Source organism: Toxorhynchites rutilus, chromosome 1, assembly GCF_029784135.1.
Source record: "Toxorhynchites rutilus septentrionalis strain SRP chromosome 1, ASM2978413v1, whole genome shotgun sequence".
In the NCBI taxonomy this organism is placed as follows: Eukaryota; Metazoa; Arthropoda; class Insecta; order Diptera; family Culicidae; genus Toxorhynchites; species Toxorhynchites rutilus.
This window is the reverse complement of record NC_073744.1, coordinates 105825597-105841088: the sequence shown is the minus strand read 5'-3', so window position 1 is coordinate 105841088 and position 15492 is coordinate 105825597. Positions and strand designations below refer to the sequence as shown.

The 15492-nt window shown below is 38.5% G+C and overlaps 1 protein-coding gene across 17 annotated transcripts in view; it reads right to left on the bottom strand.

The window, feature by feature from the left end:
- Positions 1-15492, bottom strand: part of LOC129762448 (teneurin-a) — a 305694-nt gene that overhangs the window by 134925 nt on the left and 155277 nt on the right. For 15 of the 17 annotated variants that reach the window (XM_055760685.1, XM_055760686.1, XM_055760687.1 and 12 more), the window contains 2 exons: positions 3982-4146; positions 2264-2370 (listed from right to left, as the gene is read on the bottom strand). In XM_055760685.1, the coding sequence (XP_055616660.1) occupies positions 2264-2370; positions 3982-4146 (272 nt within the window). The remainder of the gene's footprint in view (positions 1-2263; positions 2371-3981; positions 4147-15492) is intronic. The other 2 variants (XM_055760700.1, XM_055760702.1) reach the window with 1 other exon arrangement.

Genomic DNA, 15492 nt, shown 5'->3' with positions numbered 1-15492 from the left:
GAAATTTTTCCGGCGAAGCGGAACATCGCGGTCGTCATGGACGACGAGACGTATTTAACGCTGGATGGCACGGAACCAGCTACTTTACGTCCCCAACCAAGAAGGGAAGTTCCGACGTGAAGTACTTCTCTCACTGCGCTGAGACGAACCAGCCCAGGAGGCTGTATGCACTGTATGCAGTCCTGGCTGCAAGCGCGTTCACGCCACGTATGGATATGAATACACGAAGTAGTAGGCATAGAAAGTTTCTATACCAACATACAAACAACTGGAAAATATATAGATTTCAAAATCATTTTTGTGCTGAATACTGGACAGAGCAGTCGAGAAAAGGGATTTCAAGACAATAATTAACACTTTCGTCGCCACGTCACCCAGATATGGGTGACACTTTCCTCGTTCGAATTGAATAGGACTTTTAGAAGGAATTTGATAGAATAGGCACCTAAATGTAACTATAGGTTATGAAGAAAAATAATAAAATCATAATCATAATATTATACTTGTTTTACTATTCTTTTTTCGAATTAATAGTACGAATGATTTGTACTGCGATTTTTTGCAAGACCCATATAATATGACTTTGGCATGTGTTATTGTTATCAATTCGCCTTTAATTGAAAACAAACATTGCAATTGCAACAAACAATCAAGTAAAAGATATCTACAAATTATGTTTGATCTTCATTTAATAATTTATTCGTAAGTTGGGCCCTGCAAGAAACTCAAAAACGTCGCGTTGGGCGACGAACGTGTTAACATAGGATCTATTAACTTTGGTAAAGAGGAGGCGATCTGGCGTAGTGGTAACATCCATACCTCTCACGCTGAAGATCACGAGTTCAATTCTCACTCCCATCATTCTTCCAAAAATGGAAGTAAAAAGTGACGAACCAGCCAAAAGTGTTGAAAGTCACTATAATACAGATAAAAAAAACTTTGGTAACACATACGACAAATTATGAATTAGAGAGTAAACGAAAGGGATCAAATGTAAATTATGAACTGTTGACTTGTAATCAACGGACCGAGAAGGGTTAATTCCACAATTATAATGCTCCATTGAATTACACCAAGTATTCGTGTTTTATTCCCGGAGCCGTCAATTACATTACAAGTCAACACTCAGGGTTACCATATCTACAGAATAATTTGCATTTCTACAGATTTTTTATAGAGATTTACAGATTATTCAAAATAACGATCCACTATTAGTTATGGCTAGATCTCAATATTTTTTCCCAACTCACCAATTTCATTCATATACGAGACCAGTCCGATAAGTACCTAGCCTACAAAAAAAACAAAAATTTTGGAAGTGGCGATTTATTTCTCAACATAGTCTTTTTAGCTCGATACACTTGACCTAGTGATGCTCCAACTTCTTCAATCCATCTGAAAAATACGTTTTCTCGAGGGATGCAAAGTAGGCCTCCGTGGCGGCGATGACCTCCTCATTCGATTCAAATTTCTGCCCGGTGAGTGACCTTTTCAAATTTGGAAACAAACAAAAGTCGCACGGGGCCAAATTCCAAGTAGATCTTGAACCATCATCGAGAAAATTGAATCCTGGTGGAGTGCGTCCAACTTTTAAAATCACCTGCCTTTTGAATCGAGTAGTGATATTCAAAGAGCCTCACAAACGGACTGGCCCTGTACAGTGAAACAACTGCCAAGAATATGGACATACCGAAGAACATTGCAACCTCCCAGCAGTCTGCGTTGTTTGCAGGGGCAACCACGAGACAAAAAAAATGCCCAGTCCCAAGAACAGCAAAATATGCAAAAAATGCGGCAAATGCGGTGGCAACCACACTGCAAACTACAGGGGATGCTCTGTATACACTACTCTAAAGAAAAAAAGCAGGCCTGTAAATCATCAGCCAACTCTGCAACCAACGGTAAATACAGCCACACTCCCTAAACCCCAACCTCCTGAATTCACGTCTACACCTAGCACATCGTATAGGGGTGGCCTACTTCCCCAACCTCCAACACCAATAATAAGTATTTATGGGTTCAGTGTGCTCCCGTGGTCGAGTGGTTAGAGTCACACCTAACATGCCGGGGGTTCGGGTTCGATTCCCATTCTGGTCGGGGAATTTTTCGTCAAAGATTTCTTGCTCCGACTTGCTCTGGGGTCACGCGTATTCTAGAGCTTGCTCAAAATACGTTGCGGGATATTCGACGAAAATGTTTTAAAAAATGATTGGTTCCCTTAGAACGCACTTTGAATACAATAATATGTAGTAAGAATACTTACCGGCAAAATAGGTCAGCATTGATGTGAGAATCAGCGACAACACAATTAAGGCAAAACTAAAACATCTCCATGAACATCTCTGTTGGCATCTTTTATCTATGTGAAACCTGTGAAAAAAAGAATAAATAATGTGGAATACGATATATGATTAGTTATTTTGCGTTATATAGCAGTGTTTTAGATTTCTTCATCGTTTTTAATTGGGAGTACTGGATTCTATAAAAGCAAGCGTGCTTTTTTCTGTGCATGTGGTATGAGGCCTGTTTTGAATAATATAGTTCAGAATAAAAATTAATCGGGGAAACGTAAACTGTCAGACTTTACTAAAGGATCGTCTCCTATGTTTCAAACTAACCGGGCAATCAGTGGAACACAGGTTTGCCTGTGAGAAACCGCTGCTTCTGACGGCGGGACGGCGGCCAACTCGGATAGCGGCACCTCGTCGGCTTGGGGCTGCCTCGGTTCTCTATCCTCGTTAGATTGAGACTTCGCTAACTTATAATAAAAATGGCGCATGATGTTAAGAGACATCGAATATTTGAAGAGGGAATGAGTGTGAGAAGCGTGAGAATATTTCTAGTAGGTCTTTGTGACATTACGTTTTTTTCTGTTACACTTATTTCTTTTTCGTCTTTTCCCGTAAGCAGGGTGTCGAGTCTACAGCCGGGAAAAAATCGTGGTCATGAGTTAGGCAAAAAAAACGAACTGTTCATAGGACAGGTAGACAATCTCAAAAAAAGAAATTCAAATTTTTGTATATTATTTCACATTAGTAGCATGGATGAGGAATTATCGAAGGTAATTTATTGTAATTTCCATATTATCCCGAGTATCCTTATTTTCTTTTCAGTTTTGGTTTTCAGTCAACGTGAATAATGTAATCTGATGACTAAACTTGCCCACACCACACAACCCGCACGCAACACAACACTTCGAAATAAGCAGACTTTCGAGTTTAAACCTTTCATCTGAACCCACCATCATTCAAATACTTTTCTGCATTTTCAAGTGCGACAGGACAAACGCAGTCACCTATGTATGAAGCGATCACTATTACTAATGCGCCGCTTTGCATAAAACTGACATTTGAGGTTCAAGATATTTCTTAATGAACGTGGCCGATGGAAACGATAAAAAAGACACACATCATTGTTGATTGAACAGGTTGCTCACTTGACCTCTGTTCTAGATGGGGGCTTGATATGGTCGTTCTCGAAAGGAATGTCTTTCAATGTAGGACCTTCTAGTCCCTGTTTGAGCATAAATGATTTGAGTGTCTGAGATCTGGTTCGCATTGCAAGATCCAGATGATTAACTGTTTCGCCTCTGGTACAGCTGAGGTAATGTTTCAGAGAACAATAAAAATTGATTTGGTACCTGTTTTCACACTGTCATCTGTGTATTAACGTGCTGATCTTCTTCATACTGCTGGTTGCTGTTGACTTTTTTCATTACACTTCTCCAATGTACGGATAACGCCCGATATCAAAAAATAAACACTAAGGCAGATAAAATCTATCGGTAGTCGAGACGCGAAAACCATACTACCGGTGGCTTCAAGCTTTCGGCGAGAAAGGTGAACAATAATGACTCAAGATTGATACAAACAGAACCTCAAAACATCAATGAATGCTATTGCATCATCCCACCAACTACCCAAACAACAAATATATTTCTTTAAAACATAGAAAGCATGAAAATACACATACGAAAATTACCTTGAAGGTGAATATGGCGAATAATGAGGCATATGCCCAGAATGTGACGTTCTTAGAGGGAATACTGGCATTACGAGAGGTGAGGATCCTTCCAAACGTGATCCTGTGTTCGTGTTTGACATACCCTGTGTCATCTGCTGACTTGATTGTAAAGTTGGTTGTAGTCTGAAAGTCAAGGAAAAAAAATCATGTTAGCTTCTTGAAAATAAAGCTGTCATTGTACAAATTATTCAACAATCAAAAACACAAACACAAAAATTTTCGATTGTTAAACTTGATAAACTAAAAACGAATGAAAAAACTAATTCTTATACGATATAGGGCGACAGAGTAATACGACTGAGTTTTCAAAGTTTGTCGGTGCTACTTTCGAACTCCATACACTGGCGAAGCTTCTTCGTTACCGATCGAAGGTGACAGCTGCATAGTTGAAAATTATTCCAGTTAATAACGTTTTGTCTCGAATTCCGAACACTAAAGCCTCGTTGGGCATTAAATAGTATCTCATTATTCAAAATGGTACTGTTCCGCTAACTTAATTTGATTTTTGAATAACATTAAACCTCCTTTTCCCTTAGACTACATTGAAATTGATTTACAAATACATAGTCATGGTAAAAAACTAACAATATTTTTAATTATATTTATCTCAAATTCCGAAAAGCACAAATGTGCAGAAATATTGCGGTATTAGTTGAAAACCCGATGAAAAATAAATGTTATTTTCATTGGCTTGTAAGAGTAGCCTACGATTTGCGAGGAAAGGGCTTACGAACATTTGTTTACAAATGGTGATAAGTCCTCTTCTATTGTTGCTCTAGAACCGGACTTGAATTGTGAATTAGTGAATTATTACTGTGTTTGCCTGAAAATAGTATTTTTCAACATCTGCTGTTCGGAGTTTGAACTATGCATCGAAACTTAATTCATATTAAGAATACTACTTCAATACTTATTTTAATAGAAATTCCTTCATTCAATATCACTTGCTCATTCATTTACAGTAGATTATTACCTTTCTTGCACTCAACATGAAACAGCAAACCAAATAGTGAACAAAACTATTAGGTGTACCGGTAAGTTTCTTCAATTTTACAACAGATGGCGTAATATGATTATTATTCCAATGAATCAATTTTCAGACATTCGTTGGAAAGCTACTGTCATTGCGCGTCTTTTTCAGTGTATGAGTAATTCCAAATGAATTCGACAAATGACAAAACATGAGTATTTTTGATTCGAATGAAAGTGTATATTCCGTTTGGGTTAGAGGAAATATGAGTTTTCCACAGCAATTGGGAATTTCTTGACTCAAGCGTAACTTTTGAAAAGGGCGTATCGATTTGAGTAAGAGAAATTTTTGATAATTTATATCTCAAAAACTTTGAGTCGTACCGAAATAGTGTCTTAGAAAGAGTTATAGAGTATTGATGATTGAATATGAAAAAAATGTACACTGAGAAAAAAGTAGTACTCTTTTTTTATTTACAAAATAAAAATTTAATTTGCAATATCCAAAATACATATTTTTAAATTTTTTTTAAATTTTTCATACAAAATAGAAGTCATGCAGAAAATTTAAAAAATGGGTCCAACATGGTAAAACTATTTTTGACGAACTTTGTGGAACATCGATTTTTTACGAATTTTCGAAACTTCGAATTTTTGTATGTTAACAATCATTTTTAGCCACAAATTATGAATCCTGATGTGATTTAAAACTAAAAAGGTTATTATCAATCTCCTTCTAAATGTAGCCATTCTCGAAATATTTTAAATTTTTTTTTCTAATTTATTGTCTTTTGTATAGTAAATAATCCCTTTTAATATGTTTGTCGTGTTATACCGTCATGTTCATGAAATTTTATGAATTTGCTTATAATTTCCAACAACTTTTCCAAATACATCATCATGGTTCATATTTTGACTCAAGCGTACCTTTTGAAAAGGGCGTATCGATTTGAGTAAGAAAAATCTTTGATAATTTATATCTCAAAAAATATGAGTCGTACCGAAATAGTGTGTTAGAGAGAGTTATAGAGTATTATTGGCTTAATTTGAAAAAGATATACACTGAGAAGAAAAATTAGTACTCTTTTTTTTATTTACAAAATAAAATTTTAATTTGCGATATCAAAAAATTTGTATTTTTCATAGTTTTTTCAATTTTTTCATATAAAATAGAAGTCATGTAGAAAATTTAAAAAATGGGCCCAAGATGGTAAAACTATTTTTGACGAAATTTGTGGAACATCGATTTTTTAGGAATTTTCGAGACTTCGAATTTTTGTATGTTAGCAATCATTCTTAGCCACAAATTATGAATTCTGATGTGATTTAAAACAAAAAAGGGTTATTATCAATCTCCTTCCAAATGCAACCATTCTCGAGATATTTAAAAAAATATTTCTGATTTATAATCTTTTTTATAGTAAATAATCTCTTTTAATATGTTTGTCGAGTTATACCGTCATGTTCATGAAATTTTATGAATTTTCTTATAATTTCCAACAATTTTTTTGATTGATTGAAGTTTGTATTAAGATAAAAAAGATTTTTTAGTTTCGCTACGTTTTGTATTAACCCACATGTCTTCGAATGTTTTGTAACGCAACTCCTAAACATATGTCTTTACCATAACGATGTATTTTGAAAAGTTGTTGGAAATTATAAGCAAATTCATAAAATTTCATGAACATGACGGTATAACACGACAAAAATATTAAAAGGGATTATTTACTATAAAAAAGACAATAAATTAGAAATATTTTTAAAAATATTTCGAGAATGGCTACAATGGCCAACGAGAAGAAATAATAATCGCAATAAGCGATACTGATAGACGTAAAAGTATCATAATAACGTAACGTAAACGTAAAAATATCATAATTGTGTTGCTGTGACTTCAGGTATTCTCTATGGGTCTGTCGGAATTCATTTGTTAAATTAAAAAATAAGATAATAGAATAATACAATTAATAGAACAGTTGATAAGTTCAAAAGTATAAATCAAAGATGGAACTGGGAACCAGGAAAAAATCGCGATAGAATGATTTCTATTCTGTCAGAAGAAATAAGTACGTGTCGGCCGAGTTTGAGCATTTATTTAGCGTAACGCGAAGTATAAAAGCGAGAAACATGAAATAGAATTGATTACTTTTGGCGGAATTGAAATTGAAATTTGACGCACGAGCAAAATAATGTAGGGTTGTTTTGATGAGGCCTATTAGAACGAATAGACTAAAGCCAGCAACATTCATCACCAACGAATACTGCTTGAAGAGTAGCGTGCACAATGCTACAACACTTGGGCTAAGTACAGAAGATCGCGTGCTGACAGTTTAATAATTTTGAGACATCGTTGTGAACCGTTGAAATTAATTGATTTAAAATTAGTGCGATGTCTCAACAAAGGATTGAGTGTAGTAAAACGTTTTGGTTATAGTAATTGTAAAAATGTAATGAACTTCGAAGGTTCGAAGAGCATACCACATATATTACTGTCAGATCATAGCACTTTGTATATTATGGATATTTGATTTGTAAATACTTAATGGTAGTTATTTGTGTGACTTTGAGAAAAAAATTGTAGGTAAAACGATGGAACTTTTTCCCTGGCTTGACATCCGATCACTCAATGATATTTCATCATGCTTGAATGGAGATGCTTGTGAAAGACGACTGGTAATTTTTTAACCTATTTGATTGGCCAGTTGAAACGCTGGTTCGAGCTTCAAACAGTTGCACAAAGTGCATATAGTCAACCAATCACAGACGTCCCCAATGGAATACATCACCCGAGTCAATACGGAGGCTAAATCATTGCAGGAGATTGAACATGAAGAAAATATGAATGTCGGCATGAAGAACATGCCGACATTCATATTTTCATCGGTCATGGCTAAGGTATCAGCCGTGAAGGCCACCCGAGAGGGCGTCGAAGCATTTTTGCTGAAGGCTTGATGGAAGTAAAATTTTCATCACGATTTCCAGAAATATGTAAATATTTCCGAATTTTCTTTAATTTATACCAAATTATTTTTAGAACTAGTACTGGTGCTGGGGTCACAAAACGTCATGAAAATTTCCATTGAAAAGTTTCCGTAAGCGTTAGTTTAGAAAATTTTTAGCGAAAAATTTAAAGCAAACAGTGAACAATTCTTCTGTAGGAGCCTTGAGCCACTGCGATCATTAGTTGGATCGATTGCAGTGATTTAGGTTGTCTGGTTAATGAATAAGAAGTTATCTTTCGTGATGCATTTTGTAAAATTGATTTTGTTCACTTGTTTCAATAATAAATGCAACATTTTGATAATTTTTTCAACTCATGGTGTATCGACTGGGTGTGAATTTATTGATTTAGCGTCTATCAATATCGTTGTGAGGTGATAGTGAAATGTTTTTTTACCATTCCAAAATGGAAACGAAAATGCTATTTACAAAAATATTATTGACGTAGGACTACGTCTAACCGGAAGATATAGGGGGTGAAATGGAAATCTAGGCACTGAACAAGTAGGAAAAAATGCAAGATTTGGAACGCTTATAACTCGAGCATTTCTCAATAGATCGCAAAGGTTTTTGCATCAATTGATAGGAAATATATCTACGCATCTATCATAACGAATAACATTTCATTTTTCTTGAGATAAATAATTGAATAATTGTGAAATATCAAGCATTGTCCAAATGCACTATGTGTCCATTTTTGATTGGTCCATTTTGTGCTCCTCAAATCGTACCGACCAAAACGGGCAACCAGAGCAGCAGCGAAATAGAATGAAGCACGATTGGAAAGGAAAAAGAAAAAAAAAGAACGAAACATTGGTCGCAGTCTCACACATGCGTGATTCTCGAGCCAGCCAGTCAGCTTAAAAGTCCCCGCTCCGCTGCCGTAACGATCATTCTCATTCAAACCGTACACCACATCAGTTCGCATCACAACACATCAACAAACCAACCCAAGCAGCCATGTCTGGACATGGCAAAGGAGGAAAAGTGAAGGGAAAGGCAAAACCCGCTCGAACCGTGTTGGTCTGGAGTTCCCCGCAAGGGTAGCTAGGCCGAGCGCGTTAGTACCAGTGCACCAGTCCACCTAGCCGCCGTTATATAGTTTCGGCCGCCGAAGTGATCGAGTTAGCTGGCAAAGCTGCTCGCGACGATAAGAAAACCCGCATTCAGAACAGAACACATTCGGTTCGGTGGACATCAAGACAACAGGCAGTTGCAGCGAGTGGCGAGTGATGAGTATGTGAATTTGGCAGTTGTTCTGAGCTTATTGATAGCTGGGGAATTGCCTGATTATTCGATTTTCACCAATTCTTAAATTGTTTCCAGATTGAAAGTACAGTAATTTGCAATTAGTTCGACATTTAGCTAATTGGACGGACATGTAATGCGACATATTTAGTTGGACATTTTTGTAAACATAGAGATCCAAATTATGACCCCACATTGAAAGTCGACACTGTACCACTGTCATCGCAAATGTTCAATTACAGGTTAAAATCGCCTCCAATGCGACACTGAGTGGTGCTTCGGCACGTCGCATTGAATGTAATTTACTGTACAACATGTCACAAAGATGGATGGGAAGAAATTTTCCAACTGTGAAAGCTGTGGCGAGTGGCAACAAATCGCTAAACAGGAAGGTTTAGCCGAACAAGATGGGGATATCGAGTGATAACAAAACGATAAACTCTTTAGATTGAAGATAATTTTGTGATCCTGAAAAGGACCCTTTTTAGCCTGCATGTGAATCCAACGAGCGAACAAATCGTAATGAATGTATTTTTTTGCCATCGCTGCCTTTTAACGCTCATTCGTTCGTCTCGTTGGACTCGCCCCTTTGGCTGAGTCTGCCGATTTGTCTCTATCCTGTGAGTGTGTACCGCTAGAGTATAAAACACGCGGACCCCAAAAAAATATGTTATTTTCTTTCAAACCGTAAACCCGTGTGGTTGTACGGCATCGTTCAACATCGCATCGCATCACATCGACAAAGCAACACAAGCAGCAACGTGGACGTGTGGACGTGACAAAGGAGGACAAGTTAAGGGAAAGGCAAAGTCCCACTCGAACCGTGCAAGTGTGCAGTTCCCCGTAGGTGTATTCGCCAATTGCTCCGCAAAGGTAGCTAGGCCGAGCGAATTAGTACCAGTGCACCAGTCTACCTAGCCGGCGTTATATAGTTTCGGCCACCGAAGTGATCGAGTTGACTGGTAAAGCTGCTCGCGACGATAAGAAAACCCGCATTCATAACAGAACACATTTGGTTCGGTGGACATCAAGACAGCAACAGGCAGTTGCAGCGAGTGGCAAACGCATTCGCAAAACGGCAGCAGGTAGCAGAAGAAAAAAGTTTGTTTATACAGACTGCTTTGGTGGCAAAACCAGCCAACGTAAAACACGGCGCTTTTCAGGGCCATTAAACCATTCAAAGAAGAGTTATTAAAAGTTATTCACAATACCAATGCATTCTAAAGTGACATAATATGACTGTTCCGACCGGGGGAACGAGCTATGGACTGTAAAGTCTTCTCAAAAATTCTGGTCAATGCTGAGAGAGCTGAAGTAATAAGGATCACTTCCTGCTCTTCTAGAGGAATTGTGCAAGGGCACGTCCACAGCAACACCAGAGGGAATCGGAAATAAATGGCCTTTTCACTTATACGGAATAAAACGCGTACTTTACACTTGGATATGAACTCACTTTATTTTCTCTCATTTCCCTCAACTATTATTTCCAACATGTTCCATTAGTAATGTTTATGTGCATCAGAGTCCATGACAACGCTAACCACGTACACCGTCACGATGGCAACGAGGGTTGCTTATGTTGAGAGTTAAACTAGGAATGATCAGATTTCTTCCACATTGGAACATACTCCGCCGCGTTGAAATATTATTTCAATGAAGTGTTGTCTTCAATCGGTAAAACAGATAATTTGGTAACCGGACGACGAAAAATTGTGTTATCGCAACGAACATCTACAGCTCTCACCAAATTATCATTCCCCGGAAAAGTTTTCTCGATCACTCCCATTTTCCACTGCAATGGCGGCAAATTTTTGTTTTGCACTAGAACTACCATTCCAGGTTTCAAGTTGGTCATGAGTTTCTGGTTTTTCTTTCGAAGTTGAAGACTTTGAAGGTAATCATGTTTCCAGGACCTCCAGAAATCGTCTCGCAGTTTTCTCAGATATTCCCATCTATCTAAACGATTACTTTGCACATTCTCGTAAGAAGGTTCCGGAACTGCGGTGAGTGGGCGTCCAACTAAATAGTGTGCTGGCGTTATAACTTCCGCTGAATTTGGATCGGATGAGGTCACAAACATAGGCCGCGAATTTAGTACAGCTTCGATTTTAGTAAAAACAGTTGAAAGTTCTTCAAAATTTAGTTTGGCTGTTCCAATTATACGTCTTAAATGAGTTTTAGCGCTTTTCACAGCAGCTTCCCAAATTCCGCCGAACTCCGGTGCATCTGGAGGAATGAAATGCCATTCTATACCTTTTGCTTGGCAGAAATATGATATTTGATGTTGCGTCTGCTGCTTTAGAAATAAACGGTACAATTCATTCAATTCGTGATGAGCTCCTCGGAAATTCGTACCATTGTCGCTATATATTTTTTGCGGTAATCCTCGTCGACTCACAAATCTTTGTAGTGCTGCGATAAAAGCATCTGTAGATAGATCAGATACAACTTCTAAATGCACCGCTCGTGTAACCATGCATATAAATACTGATAAGTAAGCCTTCAACAGGATATTTTTTCGAAGTCCGTGCTTTATTAGGAATGGGCCGGCGTAATCAATGCCAGTAACTGAAAACGGTGGAGCGGGATTCACTCGAAACGCTGGTAACATACCCATCAGTTGAGATGTTTGTGATGGACGCACCTTGAAACATCGTACACAAGATCGAATGACTCTTTTTACTGTGGTAGCTACATTTGTCACCCAAAATCTTCGACGAAGAACAGAAATTAATCCAGACAATCCTAGATGTAGATGTTCTTCATGTAGCTGGCGGATTAGAAGAGTAGTCACGTGATGTTGACCAGGCATAATCATTGGATGTTTAGCTCCAAAAGATAACTGAGAATGTTCTAAGCGGCCACCCACTCGGAGAATTTCATCTACCCATATCGGATTGAGACTTCTAATTGTGCGGCAAGGTTGACCTGACTTCACGAGAGCGATTTCTTCTTCATATGCATTATGCTGAATAACTCGGATGATTGTTTCCAAGCTATTCCTCATCTCTTTTATCGTCGGTATTGGATTAAATTCTCGTTTGATGAACGTTTTCTCCTTACAATTTTTGCTAAAACGCAACAGAAGAGCTACAATTCGTTGTAATTTTCGAAAGGAACTGTATTTTAGAAACACATCTGGTTCTTTGGACTGACTTTTCACTAGCACTGCTTGACACAATTTCATTTCCGGCAATTCTTCTTCAACTATATCCTCAGGAATAGAATGCTCATACTCATTGGTAGTAAGAAATGGCGGGCCATGCCACCACAATTTGTTTTTCCTCAATTCAGCTGGCATCTGTCCACGTGACACGATATCAGCGGGATTCTCATGTGTTCTAACATATTGCCACCGGAAATTACTAGTTTCTTCTCGAATAGTTACAACACGGCTTCTGACGAACGGCTGCAATTTCTCTGGTGACTTCTTCAGCCATGCCAGTACGATCTGACTATCCGTCCACAGAACGACTTGCTTTACGGACATCTTCATGGCTGGCAAAACGCTGGTTATCAAACGAGACAAGAGCAATGCTGCACATAGCTCCAAACGGGGTATTGTCATCTCCTTCAAAGGTGCCACTTTGGATTTACTGCAGAGCAAATGGAGTCTTGCAGTCCCATCTGCCAGTACACTACGTAGATAAACGCATGCACCGTAAGCATCTTGTGACGCATCAGCAAATCCATGGATCTCGAAAAACACAGCTCCATCACATGTTACACGCCGAGGAATTTTAATATTATTTAATTCGGTAAGTGCCTTTTGGATTTGTTGCCAGGAATATTGGACCTCTTCATCGACTGCTTCATCCCAGGCGTGTTTACTTCTCCATAAATGCTGCATCAAGAGTTTAAGACGGACCATGAATGGCGACAGGAATCCTAGAGGATCAAATAATCTTGCTATCGTCGAAAGAATTTTTCGTTTTGTAACCGGTTCAGACGAGGAAGTTGAAATCATTGGTTTTGGAACGAACAGAAATTCATCCGTTTCTGAGTTCCAAACTATGCCAAGCACCTTTATAATCGGATTTGCACCTTGTATTTCCAAAGATTTGCTTTGTTCTCGTTCTTCTATAGGTATCTGCTGTAAGAACACATGGCTATTGGAGCACCACTTGTGTATTGGAAATTGGCCACTAGCAAGTAACTCCTTTACCTGTCGTTGACGCTCCAAAGCTTCCTGCAAGCTGTTATCCCCCGAAAGCATATCATCCATATAAAACTCCTCTTCAATCGTGGATGCACCTAATGGAAATCTCGATCTTCCTTCTTGTGCCAACTGTACTAGACAACGCGTAGCTAAAAAAGGAGCGCTGGCCGTACCGTAGGTAACCGTTGATAATTCATAGACGCGGAGCGGGTCTCCTGGGTTATCTCTCCAAAATATTCGTTGTAAGCTGGTCTGACTGGGTTCTAATTGAATTTGGCGGTACATTTTGCTAATATCTGCCGTAAAAGCCACTCGGTGATTGCGAAAACGTAAGACCAACGAGATGAGGTCTGGTTGAATGGTACCTCCCACTTTGAGTACATCGTTCAATGACATTGCATTTCCCGGCGGTTTTGCTGAAGCATCAAAAACTACTCTGCATTTTGTCGATGAGCTGTCTGGACGCAACACAGCATGATGGGGCAGGTAAAACTTCTGAAGGCTAGGATGATCCTTTAGTTCGTTGATTGGTTTGAGATGATTCAGTTGCTGATATTCTTTCATGAAAGCAACATACTGCTCGCGAAGATTTATATTCCGTGACAATCGTTGCTCCAAAAGGTAGAATCGTTTCAAAGCGAGAGAACGACAATCACTGAGCTGGTTGATATTCTCCTTCAATGGTAATTGTACAACGAATCTGCCGGATGGGTCTCTTCGAAAGGTACTTGCGAAATGTTGTTCACATTCTTCTTCTTCAGAAGACAATGCTGATTTGGTTGAAACTTCCTCGATTTTCCAGAATTCCTTTATGGCATCGTATACTTGTTCCACGGTAACTGGGTGCGAATATAGTGGATATGATGAATATTTGGGCTGCTCTGCATATTCTCCTGTGACGACCCATCCAAGCTGGGTATCTCTCAACGACGGTAAATGCTCCTCTAGCTTGAATTCTCCGGACTTTAGTATATTGAAAAAGTGACCGTTACCAATCAGCATGTCTATTGTATTTGGCCTATTGAATTCTGGATCAGCAAGTTGAAAACAAGCGGGAATATTCCAGCTGCTCACGTCGAATTTCACATTTGGAATAATTCCGGTAACTGATGGTGTCACGTAACATTCTAGTGTTGTTTGATAATCACTACATCTGGAATGAACCTCGATGTTCGCCTTTCCAATGCTTCTGCTGGACTTGTTGTTCACTCCCGAAATCTGAATATTCACTGGGGATATTTCTGCTCCTATTTTGTCCACTATATCTTTTGAAATTAGGTTTATTTGGGATCCACAGTCCAAAAGCACTCTGCACGGATGAGGCTTGTCGTGTTTATCGATTATATTCACTAACGCTGTCAGCAGGCAAACATTCTTTCTCGGGTTGATCCTTATCGAACAAGTATTGGCAATAGTGTTGGCTACTCTTGATTCCGGAATTATTGGTTCATCATCACTCAATGATGCAGCAGCTGGATTCGACACGCTTCTTTCCGGATCAGATTTATAGTTGGATTGTTTTTCTCTAGATGCAACATCATCATGTAACAGGGTATGGTGACGTCGACCGCATTTTAAACATTTTCCGTCGGAAGGGCAATTTCTTATACAATGACCTACACGCAAGCAATTGAAGCACATTCCGAGAGATCGAACCTTCTCCACTCGTTCTGTAACTATCATGTTCTTCAGGATGTCACACTGGAAGTTCTTATGAGGCAGCTTGCAAACATCGCATAATGCAGCGGGAGCATTTAAATCCTTTGTTGTTGCAAAACTTTTCATACCGACTATTCTTGGCGATGTATTAAGGATTGGTTTCACTGTGGGTTGAATTCGAGTGGTCGATGCGGTTTCACAATTTTCCAATATGTTACACTGTTTCTTCAAAAATGATATGGTATCAGCATAATTCGGAAGCTGACCTCGCTGGATTGTAGCTTCCCACTGTTTGCGAGTATTTTTATCTAAAGCTGCTGCTAGTAGGTATACTACGAATAGTTCTGAGACACCACTTAATTCTTGCTTCATAAATCGCAAACTTTCCACATGTCTGATGCAATCGTCTACCAATTGACGGAGTTCTCGATACG